The 27,473-nt window shown below is 44.9% G+C and overlaps 1 protein-coding gene across 1 annotated transcript in view; it reads right to left on the minus strand.

Moving 5' to 3' along the window:
* Window positions 1–27,473, minus strand: part of LOC138676744 (mesoderm induction early response protein 2-like) — a 182,088-nt gene that overhangs the window by 58,071 nt on the left and 96,544 nt on the right. The window contains exon 6 of the mRNA XM_069766355.1: window positions 25,808–25,848. Coding sequence (XP_069622456.1) covers window positions 25,808–25,848 — 41 coding nt within the window. The remainder of the gene's footprint in view (window positions 1–25,807; window positions 25,849–27,473) is intronic.

Consider the following 27,473-nt stretch of genomic DNA (forward strand, 5'->3'; position numbering starts at 1 on the left):
AATCAATAGATGATTATTATGTAATAAAATGTCTATAATACAGTGGATGTAAAAGGTCTACACAACCCTGTTAAAAATGCCATGCTTTTGACATGTTAAAAAAAAAACCACATACCCGAAGAATAATTTCAGATCTTTTTCCACATTTACAGGGGTTGTCTGCTATAAGTCTGAAGTCAAGTACATGTGACAGCACAGAATTATGAATTGATAAACATTGCACACCAAACGCTCTCAGGATTCTCCGGTATTGCTGTCTAGAGCAGGAGGGCACATGATTGCAGCCTTGAGATTTGCCACATTCCGACTAAGCATGCTTGACCTCGCTCCGAACTGAGCGAGTCCAGTCAGAATGATCCATGAACTAATGTGTGGCCAAGCACGTCTAGTCAAAATGTTGCCGGAAGTATGGAAATGGCACACTTGTGACCTGCTCTATTCAATACGGGAGAATCCGGACAATGACTGCAGACATTTGGCAGAAGACCAGACAACCCCTTTAAAGGGACACTGTCACCTGAATTTGGAGGGAACAATCTTCAGCCATGGAGGAGGGGTTTTTGATTCACCCTTTCCTTACCCGCTGGCTGCATGCTGGCTGCAATATTGGATTGAAGTTCATTCTCTGTCTTCCATAGTACACGCCTGTGCAAGGCAAGATTGCCTTGTGCAGGCATGTACTACGGAGGACAGAAAATGAACTTCAATCCAATATTGCAGCCAGCATGCAGCCAGCGGGTAAGGAAAGGGTGAATGAAAAACCCCAAAACCCCGCCTCCATGGCTGAAGATTGTTCCCTCCAAATTCAGGTGACAGTGTCCCTTTAACGTTATTCATTATTTATACAAATCCATTGAGAAAACAAATTCAAAAAATTTAAGGGTAAAATAAAATAAAATAATGTGGTCTCAAGTTGGAGCACCCACTTAACCCCTTTACCCTGAAGACTGTTTGCACGTAAATGACCGAGCCAATTTTTACAATTCTGACCACTGTCACTTTATGAGGTAATACAGGTGCTTCTCACAAAATTAGATCATCAAAAAGTTGATTTCAGTTATTTAATACAAAAAGTGAAACATATTATATAGAGTCATTACAAACAGAGTGATCTATTTCAAGTGTATGTTTCTGTAATGTTGATGATTATGGCTTACAGCCAATGAAAACCCAAAAGTCATTGTCTCAGGAAATTAGAATAATTAACAAAAACACCTGCAAAGGCTTCTTAAGCATTTAAAAGGTCCCTTAGTCTATTTCAGTAGACTCCACAATCATGGGGAAGACTGCTGACTTGACAGATGTCCAGAAGGCAGTCGCTGACATTCCACAAGGAGGGTAAGCCACAAGAGGTCATTGCTAAAGAAGCTGGCTGTTCACAGGATGCTGTATCCAAGCATATTAATGGAAAGTTGAGTGGAAGGAAAAGTGTGGTAGAAAAAGGTGCACAAGCAACCGGGATAACCGCAGCCTTGAAAGGATTGTTAAGAAAAGGCCATTCAAAAATTTGGGGGAGATTCACAAGGAGTGGACTGCTGCTGGAGTCATTGCTTCAAGAGCCACCACACACAGATGTATCCAGGACATGGGGTACAAGTGTCGCATTCCTTGTGTCAAGCCACTCGTGACCAATAGAAAACACCAGAAGCGTCTTACCTGGGCCAAAGAGAAAAGGAACTGGACTGTTGCTCAGTGGTCCAAGGTGTTGTTTTCAGATGAAAATGGTAGTTACCTGCCGATAACGGTATTTCTCTGATCCCATCATGGCACCACGGAGAGAGGGGTCCGCCCCCAGGGACAGGAAACCTACAGATGAAAAAGGGCGTACCTCTCTCCCACATCAGTTGGATTACAGAGCCTTATACAGAACTTCAGCTGCAACTCAATACTTGCACAAATTAAACTTAACCAATCTAACTTAACAGAGGCACCGTGACTAAAATTAATTACTAGTACATTACAAAGTGCACACCTGTGTGTGAAAAGGGAGGGAATATACGGGTGCCATCATGGGATCAGAGAAATACCGTTATCGGCAGGTAACTACCATTTTCTCTATCCCCATGATGGCACCACGGAGAGATTTGAATAGATAGAGCTCTTAGGGAGGGACCACTGCCTCTAGAACCCTTCGCCCAAAGGTAGGATCAGAGGAGGTCAAGTCTAAGCGGTAATGCTTGAAAAATGTAGACTGGGAAGACCAAGTGGCCGCTCTACATATCTGTTGTACTGAAGCGCCAGCTCTCTCCGCCCAGGATGATGCCACTGCTCTGGCCGAATGAGCCTTTATATTCTCTGGGATGGCTGTCCCGCAGGATGAGTAGGATAGGGCGATGGCGTCTCTTATCCGTCTTACTAATGTGGCTTTTGATGCTTTTTGTCCCTTGCGTGGACCCTGGAAGCAGACAAACAGAGCCCTATCCTTCCTGCACTCCCTAGTGGCTGAAAGATATTGGATCAGACATCTTTTTACGTCTAGGGTATGCAGTGTTTTTCCCCCCTCATTTTTAGGGTTGGGACAAAAGGCGGGCAACGAAATCTCTTGCGTTCTATGAAACTGTGACGCTATTTTAGGGAGGTAAGCCGGGTCAGTTTTAAGAATGACTCTGTCATCAAGTATTTGGGTAAAGGGTGGGCATGAAGATAGCGCTTGTATGTCGCTGACGCGACGAGCCGAGGTTAGGGCCACTAGTAGTGTGGTTTTTAGGGACAAAATCTTTAAGGGAACTTCTGTCAGGGGTTCAAAGGGAGGTTTGGTTAGAGCGTTTAATACAAGGTTTAGATCCCATGGAGGAGAATTGTGGAGGGGAATAGGCCTGGACCTACTTGAGGCTTTAATAAATCGCATGACCCACCGATTTTTGGCCAAATCATAATTATACAGTGCTCCTAAGGCTGCCACCTGAACCTTTAGAGTGCTTGTAGCCAACCCTCCTTCCAGACCTTTCTGTAAGAACTCAAGGATTTTTCCTATTGGAATCTCCTCGGACGGGTCTGCACCTGATACCGACAAAAAATTTTTCCACACTTTCCCATATATTCTAGTGGTTACGGGTTTTCTACTCTGTAATAGAGTGGACACTAAGTTGGGAGAGAACCCTTTATCCCTTAGCAACCTCCTTTCAAAAGCCACGCTGTCATGTGTAAATTCTTTACATTGGGGTGGAATACCGGACCCTGGGACAAAAGGTTCGGAGTGTCTGGTAGAACCCATGGACTTGATATGGACATTTTTCTTAGCCAAGAAAACCATATTCTGCGGGGCCAAAATGGCGCTAATACTATCACTGTAGCTCTCTCCTCCCGAATTTTCATCAATACTAAGGGGATGAGCGACATTGGAGGGAACGCATAGGCGAGATGATAGTTCCAAGGAATTGTCAGTGCGTCTAGAGCTACAGGGTTCCCCCGGGGATCGATTGAGCAGAATGTTTTTACTTTGTGGTTTTGACTGTTCGCGAATAGGTCTATTTCTGGTAAACCCCAGAGATTCACGATTTGATCGAAGACCGACTGGTTTAGCTCCCACTCCCCCTGCTTTAAGCATGTTCTGCTCAGGAAGTCTGCAGTTTGGTTTTCTGAGCCCTTTAAGTGAAGAGCTGTCAAGGACTTTAGACTGTGTTCCGCTATGTGGAAGATGGATTGGGTTACCTCCATCAATGCTTGACACCTGGTGCCCTCTTGGTGGTTTAGGTATGCGACCACAACTTGGTTGTCCGAAAAGACCTTTACGTGATGGGAATGGAGGAGACATAGAAAGTGTGTTAGGGCCAGTTTTACTGCTAACAGTTCTTTCATGTTGGAAGAAGTTAGCTCTTGACTTTTGTTCCAATTCCCCTGTGCCACTTGATTGTCTATATGTGCTCCCCAACCCCAGGGGCTTGCATCTGTCGTTAGAATCTTCTCTGTCGGTAGCGCCCAAGGAACCTCTTTGGTTAAATTCCCTGGGTCTGCCCACCATACTAGGGAGTGTATCGTGTTTGGTGATATACTTAGCTGCCCGTCTAAATTTCCGTGCAGAGATATGCCTGAATCTAAAGTCTCCCATTGTAGATCCCGGGAATGACATTGTGCCCACTGTACGGCCGGGATACAGGCAGTCATGGAGCCCAACAGGGACATTGCTTTCCTCAGAGTAGTGACTGGGGATACCGTCAGCTGTAACACTGCCTGTGTCATTTTTTGAATCTTCTCCTGAGGAAGATAGCATTTCTGCGTGATCGAGTCTAGGACTATCCCTAAGTACTCCTGTACCTGGGATGGCACCATCTTGGACTTGGGTATGTTTAGCAGCCACCCTAGACTCGACAGTGAAGCCATGACCAGATTCAATTGTTGTTCGCAATGTTGAAATGAGTTCCCTACCACGAGGAGGTTGTCCAGATAGGGAACTATTAGGATATTCTGTTCCCGTATGTGGGCCACTACCTCTGACATTTTCGTGAATACCCGAGGAGCGACGGCTATCCCGAAGGGGAGAGCCCGGAATTGGAAGTGTTTTACTTCCCCCTGGATATTCACTGCCAGTCAGATATTTTTGATAATCTCTGTGGATGGGCACATGGTAATATGCGTCTCGTAAATCTAGAACAGTCATGAAACGCAAGGGAAAGAGTATTCTCACGCAAGATTTTATTGTCTCCATTTTGAAATGTTGTATCTCTAGGAAACTTTAACTTTTTGAGATTTATGATCGTTCTGTATGATCCGTCCGGTTTCTTGCGGAGGAAGAGAGGAGAATAGAAACCCTTGCCTCTTTCCTGGTATGGGACTTCTTGCAATACACCTTTCTGGATTAGGTTCAGAATTTCCTTCTGGAGAGCTGACTGTTCCTGTGATTGTTTTTGAGACGTTATCATGAAGGAGTTGCCGGGAGGGATACAAAATTTGAATTTGAGGCCTTCTCGTATAATGATCCAAGGACTGTTTGAAATTCTTTCCCAGGCTGGAAGAAACTCGGCTAGTCTCCCTCCGACCCGGGGAGTACCTTCATTGAGATTTTTAATTATCTGGAAGAGGGGGGGGTGGGGGGGGAAAGGTTTGTTGAACAAGAAGCCCCTGTTTTTGCTCCATCTGTCTTCCCATCCGTCTTTATTCCCTTTTGGGGGTCTTCTCCGCATGAACTTTCTGTTCCGAAAGGAACGCCTATATGACTGGTTAGGGAACCCGGGGAAAGATTTCTTTTTATCTCCTGCTTTGTCGAGGATGTCGTCCAATGTTGATCCGAACAGAAATTCACATTCGCAAGGTATTGAGCATAACTTGGTCCTTGTTTGCAAGTCCCCCGGCCAGCACTTTAGCCACAGGGCACGTCTTGCGGCGTTTGAGAAAGAGGCCGATCTGGCTGCTAATCTCGCTGAGTCCACCGAAGCGTCCGCCAAAAAGGCTGCCACCCCTTTCATCATGGACACTGACTTCTGGATTGTTTCTCTTGAAACTTTCCCCTTTAGTTGGGAATCCAAGTGCTCAAGCCATACCATTAAGGCACGGGCCGTACAAGTGGCTGCGATGGCTGGTTTTAGACCACCTCCTGCTGCTTCCCAGGAGTTTTTTAAGAAAGAGTCTGCTTTTTTGTCCATCGGATCCTTTAGAGTGCCCATGTCCTCGAAGGGCAGGGCAAATTTTTTAGAGGCCTTTGCTATGGCCACATCCAGTTTGGGTGCCTTGCTCCAGGATGACCAGGCTGGGTCGTCGAACGGGTATTTTCTCTTGGGGGTCAAGAGAACTTTTTTATCCGTTTTTTTCCATTCTTTCTTGATCAAAGAATGAATTTTCTCATTTATTGGAAATACTCTTCTTTTCATTTGTTCTAATCCGCTGAACATTATGTCCTGTGCTGTTCTTTTAGGACGTTCGTCTACCAGACCCATGGTCGTTCTGATGGCCTTCACTAGTGCGTCTGTCTCTTCGATGGGGAAGCAACTGCGTCCCCCCTCTGATGATAGTGAAGAGGTCTCGGATGTCGACGAATCGTTAGAGTCAGATGTTTCACTTTCTGATTCGTCTATGCTAGATTCAGGGGACTTATGACCTGATCTATGTTTTTTCTTCGGGACTTTAATGCCTTTGAGGGCACTCTCCACCTGATTTTTTATTAGTGTTTTCAGGTCTAATGCGAACGCCGGGGATTCCTCCTGAATGGTTTTTTCTATGCAAGACCCGCATAGCTTTTTTTCCCAGGAGGAAGGTAGCTCTTCCAAACATATCGCACACACTTTGTGCTTTGATTTGTCTGTACATTTTCTTCCCTAGGAGAAAGAGTAATCACGTATTACATTATTACTTTCACGTAGATCACTCACCCTTAGTGAATAAGAGATACAGTCTCTGGCCTCGGGACTATATCCGCTGGATTCGTCACCGGTCGCGTAGTTTCTTCAGAGATTAGGCTGCGTTGTGACCCTGAGCGTCTGATGCTGCTGCGCTGCTGGGAAGGAGCGTTTCCCTTGCGCTGATGCTGTGAGTGCGGGTGCCGCTGTACCTGTACTTGCTCAGGCGATGATTGCGCACACTCCTGTGCCTCTTGCTGCTCTTTATCGCTCAGAGTGGCTCCACTCTGCGTTTTTAGCAACGAGGAGGTTTTTTCCACGCTTTTCCCTTAGGGAACGCTCTTTTTAAATTTGCCGCCGGTAGAAGCGGCAATCTGCGCATGCGCACGCGTCACTTCCGGTTCGCGGCACAGGTGCCCCATAGGGAGGATATTATCGGGGACGCCCGTGCGCGCGTTCTATCGTTCCGCCCCCGTCCTGCTGCCCCCCGCACTTCCGGTTTAGGCGGCGGTGTCATGGCCGCATTTGCGCGCTCTAGCGCTCCTGTGCCCCTCATGGTAGCGTAGCCGCCGCTACCTCCATGTACCGATCAGCGGTACAGAGGCTATATCGGTGACCGCCGTCACCTGCCTCTTTCCTCCCCTTTTTTTTTTCACGGGGAAGGCAGGCTCGAACCTCTTCACTGCCTCCCCCTGCTACACTCACCCATAGGGCCCGCCGACCCCAGCGGTGGTACTTCAGGGTCGGAAGAAAAAGGGGGGAGAAAAACCTGCTGGATCCAGCCATGACAGGGCACCCCCTGTCAGGAGCCGACTGGCCAGCTCCCTGGAATCCCACGAAGAATCCTTCAGGTACGTGCTGTAGGTTCCCCGTCAGGGACAGGAAACCAACTGATGTGGGAGAGAGGTACGCCCTTTTCATCTGTAGGTTTCCTGTCCCTGGGGCGGACCCCTCTCTCCGTAGTGCCATCATGGGGATAGAGAAAGTAAATTTTGCATTTCATTTGGAAATCAAGGTCCCAGAGTCTGGCAGAAGAGCAGAGGCGCCACAATCCAAGCTGTGAGGTTTCCATAATCAGTGATAGTTTGGGGAGCCATGTCATCTGCTGGTGTAGGTCCACTGTGTTTTATTAAGACCAAAGTCAGAACAGCCATCTGCTAGGAAATTTTAGAGCACTTCATGCTTCCCTCTGCCGACAAGCTTTTTGGAGATGGAAATTACAGTCTCCAGCAGGACTTGGCACCTGTCCACACTGTCAAAAGCAGTATCACTGTGATTGATTGGCCAGCAAACTCCTCTGACCTTAATGCCATAGAGAATCTATGGGGTATTGTCAAGATGCAGACAAGCTGAAGGCTGCTATCAAAGCAACCTGGGCTTCCATAACACCTCAGCAGTGCCACAGGCTGATCACCTCCATGCTTTGCCGCATTGGTGCAGTAATTGATGCAAAAGGAGCCCCGACTAGCAGGCCAACATTTTGGATTTTAAAATCATTTTTCAAAGCTGGTGTTATAAAGTATTCTAACTTACTGAAATAATGACATTTGGGTTTTCATTGGCTGTAAGCCATAATCATCAACATTAACAGAAATAAACACTTGAAATAGATCACTCCGTTTCTAATTACTCTATATGAGTTTTACTTTTTGTATTGAAGAACTGAAATACCGTATATACATTTCTCTTATAGCGCGCAGTTAAAGCCGCAGCCGTCGGGCTATCATGAGTGCCCGACAATTAAGGTAATGAATATTCAACTCTCTCCACTTCCACAGGTGTGAAGAGATGTGAATATTCATTACCTTAATGAACGAGGACACGTGATCGCTTGGCAGAAGGAGCTGCTAGCACCGGAACGAGATGCTGCGAGGGTGGTAGGGAAGGTAAGTAGGATGTTATTTTTTTATTATTCTTTTCTCATTGTGGCCATACATACAAGAATTTTGATGAGGAATCATGCGGACGAGGATGGAAATAAGGAGCCATGCAGACAAGGATGGGAATAAGGAGCCATGCATACAGAATAGGGATTAGGGGACAACGCATATCCGGCTTACACATAAGTTTTCCCAGTTTTTTGAGGCAAAATTAGGTGCCTCGGCTTATACTCGGGTCAGCTTATACACAAATATACACGGTACATTAACTTTTTGATGATATTCTAGTTTTGTGAGAAGAACCTGTAACTCTGGAATGCTTCAACGGATCCCGGTGATTCTGAGTGTTTATTTGTGACGCGGTATTTCATGATAGTGGTAGAATTTCTTCCAAATTACTTGCTTTTATTTGTGGAAAAAAAATTGAAATTTGTTGAAAATTTCGCAATTTTCCAACTTTGAATTTTCATGCCATGACAGAGATTTGTCACACAAAATAGTTAAAGGGCCACTGTCACCCCCCTCCAGCCGTTATAAACTAAAAGAGCCACCTTGTGCAGCAGTAATGCTGCATTCTAACAAGGTGGCTCTTTTAGTTTTGTGTTCATGTATTACTAAAATAAAGCGTTTTGAAACTTTTCAAAAATACCTGTCTTTGTCCATGGAGGCGGGTCTGAAGCCTCCTCTGTGAAGCACCCAACTGCAGTCACTCATCTCTTCTGGGGCGATGGTCGCCGCCCCCTGCGCGCTGTTTTCTTCTGAAATGCGGCGCCTGCGCTGTGCGTGCCTGCCTGGGGCAGGCGCAGTAAGAATTGGCCGTCATAGCTCTCAGATGCCGGGTTCCTGCCTGCACCTGTGCGGGCAGTGCAGCCACCCTGTTACTGAATCCGCGCCCCGCACTGTGTTATGCATTATGCACAGTGCGGGGCTGGGATTCCTGGGCATGCGCACTGCGCTTGTCAGACGCTCCCCCAGGTTCCCCGCCTTCCAGCGTCGGTCTGTGCAGGAATCTGCCCAGGAATCCCAGCCCCGCACTGTGCATAATGCATAACACAGTGTGGGGCAGGGATTCAGTAACAGGGTGGCCGCACTACCCGCACAGGCGCAGGCAGGAACCCGGCATCTGAGAGCTATGACGGCCAATTCTCACTGCGCCTGCCCCAGGCAGGCACGCACAGCGCAGGCGCCGGATTTCAGAAGAAAACAGCGCACAGGGGGTGGCGACCATTGCCCCAGAAGAGATGAGTGACGGCAGTTGGGCGCTTCACAGAGGAGGCTTCAGACCCGCCTCCATGGACAAAGACCGGTATTTTTGAAAAGTTTCAAAACGCTTTATTTTAGTAATACATGAACACAAAACTAAAAGAGCCACCTTGTTAGAATGCAGCATTACTGCTGCACAAGGTGGCTCTTTTAGTTTATAACGGCTGGAGGGGGGTGACAGTGGCCCTTTAATAAGTAACATTTCCCACATGTCTACGTTACATCAGCACAATTTTGGAACCCATTTTTTTTTGTTAGGAAGTTAAGAGTTAAAAGATGACCAGCGATTTTTCATTATTCCAACAAAATTTACAAAACCATTTTCTTATGGATAACCTCACATTTGAAGTGAGTTTGGGGGGTCAATATAACAGAAAATACCCAAAAGTGATACCATTCTAAAAACTGCACCCTCAAGGTGCTCAAAACCACATTCCATTAGTATTTATACCCTTCAGGTGCGCCACAGGAATTTTGGAATGTGGAAAAAAAAAAAAGAACATTTTTTATTCACAAAAAAAATACTTCAGATCCCAATTTTTTTATTTTGACAAAGGTAACAAGAAAAGATGGACCCCAAAATCTGTTGTAATTTCTCCTGAGCATGCTAATAACTCATATGAGGGAGAAAACTATCGTTTGGGCGCACGGCAGAGCTCAGAAGGGATGGAGCACTATTTGACTTTTTGAATGCAAAATTTGCTAACAATTGGCAGACGCCATGTTGTGCTTGAAGAGCCTCTGATGTGCCTACACAGTGAAAATTCTCCACAAGTGACACCATTTTGGAAACTAAACCCCTCAGGGAACTGATCTAGATGGGTGGTAAGCACACTGAACTCTCAGATGCTTCACAGACGTTTATAACGTTGAGCGGTTAAAAATAAAATAAAATCTAGTTTTCCCAACAAATGTTTTTAGCCCAAAATATTGCATTTTCATAAGGGTAACATAAGAAATTTCACAACAAATTGTATGGTGCAATTTCTTCTGAGTACACTGATACCACATACAGTAGGGCAAAAAAGTATTTAGTCAGTCAGCAATAGTGCAAGTTCCACCACTTAAAAAGATGAGAGGCGTCTGTAATTTACATCATAGGTAGACCTCAACTATGGGAGACAAACGGAGAAAAAAAAATCCAGAAAATCACATTGTCTGTTTTTTTAACATTTTATTTGCATATTATGGTGGAAAATAAGTATTTGGTCAGAAACAAAATTTCATCTCAATACTTTGTAATATATCCTTTGTTGGCAATGACAGAGGTCAAACGTTTTCTGTAAGTCTTCACAAGGTTGCCACACACTGTTGTTGGTATGTTGGCCCATTCCTCCATGCAGATCTCCTCTAAAGCAGTGATGTTTTTGGCTTTTCGCTTGGCAACACAGACTTTCAACTCCCTCCAAAGGTTTTCTATAGGGTTGAGATCTGGAGACTGGCTAGGCCACTCCAGGACCTTGAAATGCTTCTTACGAAGCCACTCCTTCGTTGCCCTGGCGGTGTGCTTTGGATCATTGTCATGTTGAAAGACCCAGCCACGTTTCATCTTCAATGCCCTTGCTGATGGAAGGAGGTTTGCACTCAAAATCTCACGATACATGGCCCCATTCATTCTTTCATGTACCCGGATCAGTCGTCCTGGCCCCTTTGCAGAGAAACAGCCCCAAAGCATGATGTTTCCACCACCATGCTTTACAGTAGGTATGGATGCAACTCAGTATTCTTTTTCCTCCAAACACGACAAGTTGTGTTTCTACCAAACAGTTCCAGTTTGGTTTCATCAGACCATAGGACATTCTCCCAAATCTCCTCTGGATCATCCAAATGCTGTCTAGCAAACTTCAGACGGGCCCGGACATGTACTGGCTTAAGCAGTGGGACAGGTCTGGCACTGCAGGATCTGAGTCCATGGTGGCGTAGTGTGTTACTTATGGTGGGCCTTGTTACATTGGTCCCAGCTCTCTGCAGTTCATTCACTAGGTCACCCCGCGTGGTTCTGGGATTTTTGCTCACCGTTCTTGTGATCATTCTGACCCCACGGGGTGGGATTTTGCGTGGAGCCCCAGATCGAGGGAGATTATCAGTGGTCTTGTATGTCTTCCATTTTCTAATTATTGCTCCCACTGTTGATTTCTTCACTCCAAGCTGGTTGGCTATTGCAGATTCAGTCTTCCCAGCCTGGTGCAGGGCTACAATTTTGTTTCTGGTGTCCTTTGACAGCTCTTTGGTCTTCACCATAGTGGAGTTTAGAGTCAGACTGTTTGAGGGTGTGCACAGGTGTCTTTTTATACTAATAACAAGTTTAAACAGGTGCCATTCCTACAGGTTATGAGTGGAGGAAAGAGGAGACTCTTAAAGAAGAAGTTACAGGTCTGTGAGAGCCAGAAATCTTGATTGTTTGTTTCTGACCAAATACTTATTTTCCACCATAATATGCAAAGAAAATGTTAAAAAAACAGACAATGTGATTTTCTGGATTTTTTTTTCTCAGTTTGTCTCCCATAGTTGAGGTCTACCTATGATGTAAATTACAGACGCCTCTCATCTTTTTAAGTGGTGGAACTTGCACTATTGCTGACTGACTAAATACTTTTTTGCCCCACTGTATGTGGGGGATACTACTTTTGAGGCACAGTGAAAAGCTCAGAAGGGAAGTTCAGATTTTGCTGCAATGGTGCATCAAAGTATTAGTGTTATAGCATGCATATTTATGCAACCACATTATTTTAGTTCTTTATTTTTCTTTTACCATCCAAAAAGATCAGTTTTTTTTTAACTGTACAGATTAAACGTGACATTAAGGTGGATAATGTTCTTGTTCTTTTTTTTTTTTTTTTTTTACATGACAACCTGGTATTTTAACGAGGGTGTGTAGACTCTTTATATCCACTAAATATTCTTTTAACAGTGACACTCATCTAATACAAAAACATACTTTTAAGAAAATTTAATAGTCAGAGTGAAACTGAAAATTAAAAAGAGAGAAGCCCAAGAATGAGCAGAAAGACCAGATTCTGTGGCATTTTTAAAGGACGGGTTCTTAAAAGTGCTCTACCCTGAGAAGTGACTTTTATATTTGTTTCTACAGCCAACTAATAAGCCACAGTATTTTAACCTTCGCCAGGCTGCATTGTTTTACAACGTTAACAGGCTGCAGAGGTACAATTGTACCTTCATATATATTTTATTGAAATTTGGCCAATATATTCAGGACCAAAACTGCAGAGATGTCACGAAATTTCAGCCCCCTACGGCTTTTCGAAAAAAAGTTATTGCAATTTTAAAACGGAATAGTTACCATTGTACCTACTCAGCCGGACGAAGGTTAAATATGCTGGCACCTATGCAAGATTAAAGGCAATTTACCAATACTGTGGTTAGCAATATTGCTTTGAAGACCTTTGCTCATTTCCCAATGTAATTTCACATGTATAGTTATTCAAGATGAGTGAACGTGCTCAGTTATCACTCTTGTATCTAGGTTCTCAGATATGCTTGTTATTGGGCGAGTAATGGGCAGTGCTCGTTGTAAAACTGGAATCCACTCCAATTGGCTCCTCTTCAGCAGCCAATAAGCATGCAGAGATTGCCTGCACCGTCACTAATACCATAGCCATCTTGGTTGTGGCATTACTGTGATTGGCTGGCCGTGTGACATCAGAGGTTATAATAGGACAGGCGCTGCCTGGCTCAGCACACTGGTGCTACTGCACAGCTCTGTGAAACTTCATATTGGAGGGAGAGAGTGCTTGTCTAGGCCTGTGTGTGCACAATATAACTAATCAGAGGCCTGTAGTGTTGATACTGGTGCTGAAGCCGAGCCATCATACTAACGGTCCTTCTAAGGCTGTGTGTCCACGTTGCGTTTTTTATGCGTATCTGCTGCGTTTTTTGCTGCTGTGTAAACACATAAAAACCGCATTCTCATGCAATCCTATGGGATTCCGCAGTTGCTGTGCCCATGCTGCGGATTTTCCCGCTGCAGAATCGCATAGCAGTAAAATCCGCAGCATGTTCATTATTTCTGTGGAATTGTGGCAATTCCCCAGGTATAGGATTGCATTGAAACGCTCACCTATGCCCACCATGCGTAAAGTGAGCGCTTCATGTGCGGATGGTACCCAGAGTTTGGAGGAGAGGAGACTCTCTCCGGGCCCTGGGTACCATATTACGGTGCACGCGGCGGCTTCCGTTCCCAGGGATGTATTGCGACCGTGACGTCACAAAGGTCCTTCGCGCAAAGCATCCCTGGGAACGGAACGTACCGGGAGTCCTGTTGAGGTGATTGGGGGCCGTCGGAAGGTGAGAATAACCATATTTTTTATTTTTTTATTATTTTTAACTTTTTATCTTTTACTATTGATGCTGTATAGGCAGCATCAATAGTAAAAATTTGGTCACACTTGTCAAGCACTATGCTCGACAAGTGTGACCAACTTGTCAATCACTTTTCCAAGCGATGCTTTAAATCGCTTGGAAAACAAGCATTCTGCAAGCTAAAAAATGCTTGCGTTTTGCGGGAAAACGCATGCAAATTCAACATGCATGTTACCCGCGGCAGGGAGTTGTGGAAATGCTGTGGGCATTTCCGCAGCATTTCTGCAACGTGGGCACATAGCCTTAGGGCTAATCGCTTGCAGCATACATAATATGCATTTAGCCAAAGGAGAGAGTCGCAGGAGCAGGAAGTGTGACAGAATCCAGTCTGTAGACAGGGATTAGGCCTGTGCAGCCCATTAGCAAATACACTGCTCAAAAAAATAAAGGGAACACTTAAAACAACAGAATATAACTCCAAGTAAATCAAACTTCTGTGAAATCAAACTGTCCACTTAGGAAGCAACACTGTTTGACAATCAATTTCACATGATGTTGCACAAATGGAATAGACAACAGATGGAAAATATTGGCAATTATCAAGACACACTCAATAAAGGAGTGGTTCTGCTGGTGGGGACCACAGACCACATCTCAGTACCAATGCTTTCTGGCTGATGTTTTGATCACTTTTGAATGTTGGTTGTGCCTTCACACTCGTGGTACCATGAGACAGACTCTACAACCCACACAAGTGGCTCAGGTAGTGCAGCTCATCCAGGATGGCACATCAATGCCAGCTGTGGCAAGAAGGTTTGCTGTGTGTCAGTGTAGCGGCACTACCAGGAGACAGGCCAGTATACGAGGAAACATGGAGGGGGCCGTATGAGGGCAACAACCCATCAGCAGGACCGCTACCTCAGCCTTAGTGCAAGGAGGAACAGGAGGAGCACTGTCAGAGCCCTGCAAAATGACCTCCAGCAGGCCACAAATGTGCATGTATCAGCACAAATTGTTAGAAACCGACTCCATGAGAATGGCCTGAGTGCCCGACGTCCACAGATGGGGGTTGTGCTTACAGACCAATACCGTGAAGGACGCATGGCATTTGCCACAGAACAGGATTGGCAAATTCACCACTGACGCCTTGTGCTCTTCACAGCTGAAAGCAGGTTCACACTGAGCACATGTGACAGAGTCTGGAGACGCTGCGGAGAGCGATCTGCTGCCTGTAACATCCTTCAGTATAACCGGTATGGCAGTGGGTCAGTAAAGGTGTGGGGTGGCATTTCTTTGGAGGGCCGCACACCCCTCCATGTGCTCGCCAGAGGTAGCCTGACTGCCATTAGGTACCAAGATGAGATCCTCGGACCCCTTGTGAGACCATATGCTGATGCGGTTGGCCCTGGGTTCCTCTTAATGCAGGACAATGCCAGACCTCATGTGGCTGGAGTGTGTCAGCAGTTCCTGCAAGATGAAGGCATTGACGTTATGGATTGGCCCGCCCGTTCCCTAGACCTGAATCCGATTGAACGCATCAGGGACATCATGTCTCGCACCATCCACCAGCGTCATGTTGCACCACAGACTGTCCAGGAGTTGGCGGATGCTTTAGTCCAGGTCTGGGAGGAGATCTCTCAGGAGACCATCTGCCGCCTTATCAGGAGCATGCCCAGGCATTGTAGGGAAGTCATACAGGCACATGGAGGCAACACACACACACAACTGAACATCATTTCCTTGTCTTGAGGCATTTCTACTGAAGTTAGATAAGCCTGTAATTTGATTTTCTACTTTGATTTGGAGTATCATTCCAAATCCAGACCTCCATGGGATATTCATTTTGATTTACATTGATCATTTTTATGTTTTATTGTTCTCAACACATTCCACTATGTAATGAATAAAGATTTGCAACTGAAATATTTCATTAAGTGATATCTAGGATGTGGAATTTTTGTGTTACCTTTATTTTTTCAGCAGTGTATTTAGCTGCAGCTTTTTTTGTTGGGGCTGAAAAAATTGAATAGGTTTTGATCCAAAGTATTATGTGCTGGGAGGTCCATTTTTTCCGTTATATAACACACCCAAAAATCATTGAAACACTTTCATGGGCTACATTTCTCAACCATACACTATTTCCGCCCCATCACTCAATTTAGACAGCCCTGACCAAAATTAGTAACAACCTACTTACAGCCAAAGCTAACGGACAATACTCTATAGCCTTCTCCTAGACCTGTCCCCTGCTTTCGACACAGTTGACCACTGCCTCCTACTACAGATCCTCTACTCCTTTCGCATCAAAGACCTCGCCCAATCATGGATCTCCTCATATCTTTCCAACCGCACATTCAGCATCTCCCACACTACCTCCTCATCCCACCCTCTCTCTGTTCTAGGACCCTTAGGCTATGTAAACCCCAAACAGTTATTCAACACCTTCAATTCTCTCCTCCGCCCCCCAGCACCTCCTCCCTCCCCACTCATCTCAGCTGAAGACTTTGCCTCATTTTTCAAGCAGAAGATTGAGAACATCAGACAGTTTTAGTAAACAACCCCCAGAACCCTTCCTCCCAACTACCCAGCCCTCCACCTCCAAAACCAACTTCTCCACCATTACAGAAGACGGACTCTCCACTCTACTCTCAAGATCGCATCTCAGCAACTGTGCACTTGACCCACTCCCATCCCACTTCATCCCAAACCTCACCACAGTCTTCATCCCAACCCTAACCCATCTCTTCAACCTATCACTAACAACTGGTGTTTTCCCCTCAAGCTTTAAACATGCCTCCATCACACCTATCCTCAAAAAGCCCTCTCTTGACCCATCCTCTGTATCTAGCTATCGCCCTATATCACTTCTCCCCTTTGCCTCAAAACTACTGGAACAACATGTCCATCTTGAACTGTCCTCCCATCCATCTTCCTGCTCCTTCTTCGACCGCTTTCAATCAGGCTTCCGGTCACACCACTCCACTGAAACTGCCATAACTAAGGTCACCAATGACCTATTAACCCCCAAGAGCAAGCGACACTACTCTATCCTCCTCCTCCTGGACCTGTCCTCTGCCTTTGACACAGTGGACCACTCCCTGCTGCTGCAGACCCTCTCATCCCTTGGCATCACAGACTTGGCCCTATCCTGGATCTCGTCATACCTAACTGACCGGACATTCAGCGTCTCCCACTCACACACCACCTCCTCACCTCGCCCCCTATCTGTCGGAGTCCCACAAGGTTCAGTCCTAGGGCCCCTGCTCTTCTCCATTTACACCTTTGGCCTGGGACAGCTCATAGAATCTCACGGCTTTCAGAATCATCTCTATGCTGATGACACACAGATCTACATCTCTGGACCAGATATCACCACTCTACTAACCAGAATCCCTCAATGTCTATCCGCTATTTCATCCTTCTTCTCCGCTAGATTTCTAAAACTTAACATGGACAAAACAGAATTCATCATCTTTCCCCCATCTCACACGACCTCCCCAACGAACCTATCCATTACAGTAAACGGCTGCCCACTCTCCCCAGTCCCACAAGCCCGCTGTCTTGGGGTAATCCTTGACACGGATCTCTCCTTCAAATCACATCCAAACCCTTTCCACTTCCTGCCGCCTCCAACTCAAAAATATTTCACGGATCCGTACATTCCTAAACCAAGAATCTGCAAAGACCCTAGTCTATGCCCTCATCTCCCGCCTCGACTACTGTAACCTCCTGCTCTGTGGCCTCCCCTCTAACACTCTTGCACCCCTCCAATCTATTCTAAACTCTGCTGCCCAACTAATCCACCTGTCCCCCCGCTATTCCCCGGCCTCTCCCCTCTGTCAATCCCTGCACTGGCTCCCCATCACCCAGAGACTCCAGTACAAAAGCCTAAACATGACATACAAAGCCATCCACAACCTGTCTCCTCCATACATCTGTGACCTCGTCTCCCGGTACTTTCCTGCACGCAACCTCTGATCCTCACAAGATCTCCTTCTCTACTCCCCTCTTATCTCCTCTTCCCACAATCGCATACAAGATTTCTCTCGTGCATCCCCCCTACTCTGGAACTCTCTACCACAACATATCAGACTCTCGCCTACCATCAAAACCTTCAAAAAGAACCTGAAGACCTACCTCTTCCGACAAGTCTACAGCCTGCAGCAACCACCGATTGACCAAACCGCTGCACGACCAGCTCTACCCTCACCTACTGTATCCTCACCCATCCCTTGTAGATTGTGAGCCCTCACGGGCAGGGTCCTCTCTCCTCCTGTACCAGTTGTGACTTGTATTGTTCAAGATTATTGTACTTGTTTTATTATGTATACCCCTCCTCACATGTAAAGTGCCATGGAATAAATGGCGCTATAATAATAAATAATAATAATAAACACGTTCAGGATTTTTTGCGGTTTCCACTGTGAAAACGCTTACATTAAGCAACCCATCAATTTTAAAGAATTCCGCAATATTTGTGCCCATGTTGCATTTTTTTCAGCGAAAAAAGGCATCATGGTAAAAAACGCAGCATGTTCATTAATTTCTGCTGATTTTTTGAGGATTTGCCGCTATGTTATTGCATTAGGAACCTCCGGAAAGATCTGCGAAAAATCAGCAAAAAACCCGCACAAAAATGCAAAAAAAGGCGCAAAAAACGAGAACGGATTTCCTGTGAAAGTAGTCCGGATTTGCTCAGGAAAATTCTGCAAACTTTCCTGAACGTGTGCACATAGCCTAACTCTTCTCAATCAATACACTTGGCCTGGGACAACTCAAAGTCCCATGGTTTCTAGAACCACCTTTATGCTGATGACACTCAGATCTACCTCTCTGGCCCAGACGTCATCTCTCTGCTGTCCAGTATCCCGGAGTGTCTATCAGCCATGTTCTCCTTCTCCTCTCGCTTCCTCAAACTCAATGTGGACAAATCTGAACTCATCATCTTTCCTCCATCTCATAGATCTTCCTTACCTGACCTATCGTAATTAACGATATTACGCTTTTCCCCGTACCGGAAGTCCGATGCCTCGGAGTAACCCTTGACTCTTGCCCTGTCCTTCAAACCGCACATCCGAGCTCTTTCCGTCACCTCCAGCTCAAAAATATCTCCAGAATCCATCCTTTGCTCAACCCTCAAACTATTAAAATGCTTGTGCATGCCCTCATCATCTCCCGCCTGGACTACTGCAACATCCATTTCTGTGGCCTTCCTGCTAACACCCTTGCAACTCTCCAATCCATCCTTAACTCTGCTGCCCGAATAATTCATCTCTCTCCTCGCTACTCCTCTGCTTCCCCCCTCTGCAAATCTCTTTACTGGCTTCTATTCTCTCAGCTTATCCAGTTCAAATTACTAATACTGACCTACAAAGCCATCCACAACCTGTCTCCTCCATATATATCTGAACTAATCTCTCGATATCTTCCCTCACGTAATCTCCGGTCCTCCTTCCTTCTCCCCTCCACACCCAACCGCCTCCAAGACTTCTCCCAAATATCCCCCATCCTCTGGAATTCTTTGCCCCAACACGTCCGAATACAACCCCTGGCAAAAATTATGGAATCACTGGCATTGGAGGATGTTCATTCAGTTGTTTAATTCTGTAGAAAAAAAGCAGATCACAGACATGGCACAAAACTAAAGTAATTTCAAATGGAAATTTCTGCCTTTAAGAAACGCTAAAAGAAATCAAGAACAAAAAAAAAATGTGGTATTCAGTAATGGTTACTTTTTTTAACCAAGCGTAGGGGGAAAAATTATGGAATCACCCTGTAAATTTTAATACTCAAAAATAACACCTGCATCAAATTAGATCTGCTCGTTAGCCTGCATCTAATAAAGAGTGATCACACCTTGGAGAGATGTTGCACCAAGTGGACTGACATGAATCATGGCTCCAACACGAGAGATGTCAATTGAATCAAAGGAGAGGATTATCAAACTCATAAAAATCATCAGGCAATGTTGCAAAAGATGTTGGTTGTTCACAGTCTGCTGTGTCTAAAATCTGGAGCAAATACAAACATGGGAAGGTTGTTAAAGGCAAACATACTGGTAGACCAAGGAAGACATCAAAGTGTCAAGACTGGAAACTTAAAGCAGTATGTCTCCAAAACAGGAAATGCACAACAAAACAAATGAGGATCAGACATCTTGGAATGAAGATGGGAGGCGCCGCAGCGGACCAGAGACGCCCATCCGACCGGACCAGCAGCGGGACCGCCCCTGGGTGAGTATAATCTAACCTCTTTTTTCCTCTTTCAGGTAACATTGGGGGCTTATCTACAGCATTACAGAATGCTGTAGATAAGCCCCTGATGCCGGTGGGCTTACCTCACCCGCGATTTTCGGGGTGACAGGTTCCCTTTAATAAGATGTGTAGTAGAGGGGTTACACGGACACTAAACTTCAGGAGGGCAAATTTCCAACGGATGAGAGATGATCTTGGTGCAATTAACTGGGACGATATCCTGAGACATAAAAATACACAAAGAAAATGGGAGACGTTTATTAGCATCCTGGATAGGACCACCGTATGGGAATAAACATACTAGAAATAGGAGGAAACCAATATGGCTAAATAGAGCTGTAAGGGGCGCAATAAGTGACAAAAAGAAAGCATTTAGAGAATTAAAGGAAGTAGGTAGTGAGGAGGCATTAAATAAATACAGAAAATTAAATAAAATTCTGCAAAATGCAAATCAAGGCAGCAAAGATTGAGACAGAGAGACTCATTGCCAGAGAGTAAAAATAATCCCAAAATATTCTTTAACTACGTAAATAGTAAGAAACTAAAAAATGATAGTGTTGGCCTCCTTAAAAATAGTCTGGGTGAAATGGTGGATGAGGATGAGGAAAAAGCCAATATGCTAAATGACTTTTTTTCATCAGTATTTACAAAAGAAAATCCCATGGCAGACAATATGATGAGTGATAACAAGAATTCCACATTTAGGCTATGTGCACACGTTCAGGTTTTTTCGCGTTTTTTTTGCGGTTTTTCGCAGTAAAAACGCTTTAAAAAGCATACATTATAACTGCATGTTATGTGCACATGGATGCGTTTTTTTCCGCGAAAAAAACGCATCGCGGTAAAAAAAAATGAGCATGTTCATTATTTTTGCGGATTTTCTGCGTTTTTTCCCGCAATTCTATGCATTTGGGAAAAAACGCACAAAAAACGCACCAAAAACGCGTCAAAAACGCGTCAAAATCGCGGTAAAAACACATGCGGATTTCTGGCAGAAATGTCCGGTTTTTGTCAGGAAAATTTCTGCAAGAAATCCTGACGTGTGCACATACCCTAAGTGTCACATGCTTAACCCAGCAGGAAGTATGGCGGCATCTAAAAATCACTAAAATTGACAAATCTCCAGGCCCAGATGGGATACACCCCCGAGTACTGCAGGAATTACGTACAATCATTGATAGACCATTATTTTTAATCTTCAATGAGTCCATAATAACAGGGTCTGTGCCACAGGACTGGCGTATAGCAAATGTGGTGCCAATATTCAAAAAGGGGACAAAAACTGAACTCGGTAATTATAGGCCAGTAAGCTTAACCTCTACTGTGGGTAAAATCCTGGAGGGCATTCTAAGGGATGCTATGCTGGAGTATCTGAAGAGGAATAACCTCATGACCCAGTATCAGCACGGGTTTACTAAGAACCGTTCATGTCAGACTACTTTGTTCAGCTTCTATGAAGAGGTAAGTTCCGGACTGGACCAAGGGAACTGTTATGAACAGGTAATTCAGAACCACAATGGGTCTAGTGGTTAAGAGCACACAAGGTGATCTGACAGTTACCAATAACAAGGACGAGCTCTGAGACGTGGGAACTCTGCTGACCGCAATCCCTAATCCTATCATACCACACTAGAGGTAGCCGTGGAGCGCTCCTGTCCAGGCCTAGGCGCCTCGAGCACAGCCTGAGAAACTAGCTAGCCCTAAGAGAGAAAAATAAGCCTACCTTGCCTCAGAGAAATTCCCCAAAGGAAAAGGCAGCCCCCCACATATAATGACTGTGAGTTGAGATGAAAGTACAAACACAGAGATGAAATAGATTTTAGCAAAGTGAGGCCCGACTGACTGAACAGACCGAAGATAGGAAAGATTGCTTTGCGGTCAACACAAAACCCTACAAACAACCACGCAGAGGGTGCAAAAAGACCCTCCGCACCGACTAACGGTACGGAGGTACCCCCTCTGCGTCCCAGAGCTTCCAGCAAGCAAGAAAAACCAATATCGCAAGCTGGACAGAAAATATAGCAACAAAAGTAACACCAGCAAAACTTAGCTTATGCAGGAAAGACAGGCTACAGGAACGATCCAGGAGAGAGCAAGATCCACACTAGAACATTGACTGGAGGCAAGGATCAAAGCACTAGGTGGAGTTAAATAGAGCAGCACCTAACGACTTAACCTCATCACCTGAGGAAGGAAACTCAGAAGCCGCAGTACCACTCACATCCACCAACGGAAGCTCATAGACAGAATCAGCCTAAGTACCACTTGTGACCACAGGAGGGAGCTCGACCACAGAATTCACAACAGGGAACCCAGTGGACGTAGTGTATATGGACTTTTCAAAAGCTTTTGATACGGTGCCACACAAAAGGTTGATACATAAAATGAGAATAATGGGGATAGGGGAAAATATGTGTAAGTGGGTTGAGAGCTGGCTCAGGGATAGGAAACAAAGGGTGGTTATTAATGGAGCACACTCTGACTGGGTAGCGGTTAGCAGTGGTGTACCACAGGGGTCAGTATTGGGCCCTCTTCTTTTTAACATATTTATTAATGACCTTGTAGGGGGCATTCAGAGTAGAATTTCAATATTTGCAGATGACACTAAACTCTGCAGGGTAATCAATACAGAGGAGGACAATTTTATATTACAGGATGATTTATGTAAACTAGAAGCTTGGGCTGATAAATGGCAAATGAGATTTAATGGGGATAAATGTAAGGTCATGCACTTGGGTAGAAGAAATAAGATGTATAATTATGTGCTTAATTCTAAAACTCTGGGCAAAACCGTCAATGAAAAAGACCTGGGTGTATGGGTAGATGACAAACACATTCAGTGGCCAGTGTCAGGCAGCTAAGGCAAATAAAATAATGGGATGCATTAAAAGAGGCATAGATGCTCATTCTTATTTTAATGTATAAATATATGAGGGGACAGTACAAGGACCTTTCTGATGATCTTTTTAATCATAGACCTGAGACAGGGACAAGGGGGCATCCTCTACGTCTGGGGGAAAGAAGGTTTAAGCATAATAACAGACGCGGATTCTTTACTGTAAGAGCAGTGAGACTATGGAACTCTCTACCGTATGATGTTGTAATGAGTGATTCATTACTTAAATTTAAGAGGGGACTGGATATCTTTCTGGAAAAGTATAATGTTACAGGGTATATACACTAGATTCCTTGATAGGGCGTTGATCCAGGGAACTAGTCTGATTGCCGTATGTGGAGTCGGGAAGGAATTTTTTTCCCCAATGTGGAGCTCACTCTTTGCCACATGGGTTTTTTTTGCCTTCCCCTGGATCAACATGTTAGGGCATGTTAGGTTAGGCTATGGGTTGAACTAGATGGACTTAAAGTCTTCCTTCAACCTGAATAACTATGTAACTATCTAATATTTTTGTCTTCAAACATGTGCACACAAAATATGTTGTAACCACTGCAAATAAAGTAATATTTTAAAACGTATATCCGTGCTACTAATTTATTTGAGTTGGGTCTATAGTTCTGGTGGTTGGGCTTGCTACTCATGTGAGTGGTTTCCACTCATTTTGTTTTGTTGCACTGAGGTTTATCAAATGGTTTCATAGAAATATACCGTATATACTCGAGCATAAGCCGAGATTTTCAGCCCAAAATTTTGGGCTGAAAGTGCCCCTCTCGGCTTATACTCGAGTCACGGTAGCGGTGGGGTCGGCGGGTGAGGGGGTGAGGGCGCTGAGGTATACTTACCTAGTCCTGGCGATCCTGACGCTCCCCCTGCCGTCCCACGGTCTTCTGTGCTGCAGCTTCTTCCCCTCTTCAGCGGTCACGTGGGACCGCTCATTAGAAAAATGAATAGGCGGCTCCACCTCCCATAGGGGTGGAGCCGCGTATTCATTTCTCTAATCAGCGGTGCCGGTGACCGCTGATAGAGAAAGAGGCTGCGGCACCGAAGACCAGCTGTGACAGGCAGGGGCAGCGTCAGGATCGCTGGGACTAGGTAAGTATGTAATATTCACCTGTCCGCTTTCCAGCCGCCGGGCGTCGCTCCGCTCTGACTGTTCAGGTCAGAGGGCGCGATGACGCATATAGTGTGCGCGGCGCCCTCTGCCTGATCAGTCAGTGCGCAGAGACGCCGGGACCGGACGCTGGGAGCTGCAAGCAAGAAAGGTGAGTATGGCATTTTTTTTTTTTTTATTGCAGCAGCAGCAGCAATGGCAGAGCTTTCTATGGCACAGCTATGGGGCAGTACTGAACGGCACACAGCAGTATATGGCAGCTATGGGGCAGTACTGAACGGCACACAGCAGTATATGGCAGCTTTGGGGCAGTACTGAACGGCACACAGCACTATATGGCAGCTATGGGGCAGTACTGAACGGCACACAGCAGTATATGGCAGCTATGGGGCAGTACTGAACGGCACACAGCACTATATGGCAGCTATGGGGCAGTACTGAAGGCACACAGCAGTATATGGCAGCTATGGGGCAGTACTGAACGGCACACAGCACTATATGGCAGCTATGGGGCAGTACTGAACGGCACACAGCACTATATGGCAGCTATGGGGCAGTACTGAACGGCACACAGCACTATATGGCAGCTATGGGGCAGTACTGAACGGCACACAGCACTATATGGCAGCTATGGGGCAGTACTGAACGGCACACAGCACTATATGGCAGCTATGGGGCAGTACTGAACGGCACACAGCACTATATGGCAGCTATGGGGCAATAATGAACGGTGCAGAGCACTATATGGCAGAGCTTTCTATGGCACATCTATGGGGCAATAATGAACAGTATGGAGCATTATATATGGAACAGCTTCTTTATGGAGCATCTTATGGGGCAATAATGAACGGTATAGAGCATCTATTTTTATTTTTGAAATTTACCAGTAGCCGCTGCATTTCCTACCCTAGGCTTATACTCGAGTCAATAAGTTTTCCCAGTTTTTTGTGGCAAAATTAGGGGGGTCGGCTTATTCTCGGGTCGGCTTATACTCGAGTATATACGGTATGTATTTCTTTATAGAATTTAGTGACCCTATAAGGTGTTAATTTATTGTTTAGGTTTTCTTACATGTAGAATGACAACATAATTGTTACAACCCATAGCATAAAGTTAAGGAAATACCAAATAAAACATCATATACCTATATTTTCATACAGAAAAAAATTTTTTTTAGGAAAAAATGTTTGACACGCTCCAAAGAGAGGTTGAAAAAGCTGTATGAGGGCCAGAATTTTGTGATTATCATGAATATATAGCCATGCTGTATTGCAAGATTTTATTTTAGAACATATACACAAAATACAGTCATCATATATTTAACATAAGCTAGGCCAAAATGCAGCAGCAGTGTGTGAAAAGATGAAAGTGTTTCCCAAAAACGTAATTCCATGTCACGTAATTCACACAGCAGCCCGTCCTGTGAGGACAGGCTGCAGTCTGAAGAAACAACTCCTGAGACATGTGTCTCAACTGACAGAAGAGCTGAATCATAAACCCATACCAGTGAGCTGAGGAGAAGAGCTGTGACAGAAGAAACACATTTCCTCGGCTGACTTAGCATAGACGAGTGTGGCCAGAAGGAAAAAAAAAAAAAAAAGAAGAAGTGTACAGACATTACAGCAAGGGATTGCAAATGATTTGTTTTCTTTATTTGAAGTAAAACATTGCTTAAAAAAAAAAAAAGTTGGGAAATGTTTTACCTCCCAAAAAAGATCCCATGCTGTTCGTCAGTAAACTCTTTTGCATCCTCCCCTCCCCTTACTGGAAAAACATAATCTAATGTGTATAAGCATGATACAGACAACTTTTACCTCGGCCCTCATTTCAGACTCCACGGTCCAGTCATCTGGAGCTGTGGAAATAAAAACACATATGTATATATATATAAAAAAAAGGCATAAATGATGCCCGGTAAGATATTCTTTAAATGTCAAAACAATGTTCTCATCTACATAACTGCAAAAACTACATGTAAAAAAGATGAATTTCAGATTCAGAGAGAATCTTTCTGAACACAAGATTATTATGCTCCACACAAACGATAAAGTGACTGTACAATAGGACCATATTTTGTATCATCTGACTACATAACTCTGCTGGTACATTATCTAGACTTCGATGTTACCAAGTATAAGATTTACTTTTGGATCACTTACTGGAGTCCAACTTGAGTTTAATTTAAAAGGCGTTTTCCACTTGGGAGTCCGGCCGCTGGGTCCCCAAACTATCCAGAGAACAGGTATGGAACAGTGGTAAGAGTATAAAACTGACAGTACAGAGCATCTACTTCTGGCAGCGACATATACAAACCATGACTAGAGTGTACACTACAGTTCAAAAGTTTAGGGTCACCCAGACAACGGTGTTTTCCATGAAAACTCATACTTTTAGTAATCAAATGAGTTGCCAAATGAATTGAAATAATAATTTTCTCTTTCAAACTTCGCTTTCGTCAAAGAACGCTCCATTTGCAGCAAATACAGCATTGCAGACATTTGGCATTCTAGCAGTTAATTTGTTGAGGTAATCTGGAGAAATTTCACCCCATGCATCCAGAAGCTCCTCCCACAAGTTGGTTTGGCTTGATGGGCACTTTTTGCATACCATACGGTCAAGCTGCTCCCACAACTTCTCAATGGGGTGGAGATCTGGTGACTGCGATGGCCACTCCATTACAGATAGAATACCAGCTGCCTTCTTCCCTAGTTCTTGCATAATTTGGAGGTGTGCTTTGGGTCCTTGTACTGTTGTAGGATGAAATTGGCTCCAATCAAGCGCTGTCAACAGGGTATGGCATGGCGTTGTAAAATGGAGTGCTAGCCTTCCTTATTCAAAATCCCTTTTACCTTGTACAAATCTCCCACTTTACCAGCACCAAAGCAACCCAAGACCATCACATGACACCATACCTCCACCATGCTTGACAGATGGCATCAGGCACTCTTCCAGCATCTTTTCAATAGTTCTGCGTCTCACAAAGGTTCTTCTGTGTGATCCAAACCTCACACTTTGATTGGTCTGTCCATAACACTTTTTTTCAATCTTCCAATGTCTGTTCTTTTGCCCATATTAATTTTTTCCTTTTATTAGCCAGTCTTTTTCTTTGCCACTCTGCCCTGAAGGCCAACATCCCAGAGTCACCTCTTCACTGTAGACGTTGACACTGGTGTTTTGCGTGTACTATTTAATGAAGCTGCCAGTTGAGGACCTGTGAGGTGTCGACTTCTCAAACTACAGACTCTAATGTACTTGTTGCTCAGTTGTGCAGCGGGGCCTCCCACTTCTCTTTCTACTCTGGTTAGAGCCTGTTTGTGCTCTCCACGGCGTGGAGCATCCTATCGGCCACTATCTGGGTAAGGACAATGGGTGTACTCTTTTCCCGTAGTTTATTATGACTGTCGGTCTATGAGCCTGTGCGCAGGGCTCGGCGTACCTGTCTATAGTAATTGACTTATGATTTTCTGTGGTAGCATCACA

Source organism: Ranitomeya imitator, chromosome 1 (assembly GCF_032444005.1).
Source record: "Ranitomeya imitator isolate aRanImi1 chromosome 1, aRanImi1.pri, whole genome shotgun sequence".
NCBI lineage: Eukaryota > Metazoa > Chordata > Amphibia > Anura > Dendrobatidae > Ranitomeya > Ranitomeya imitator.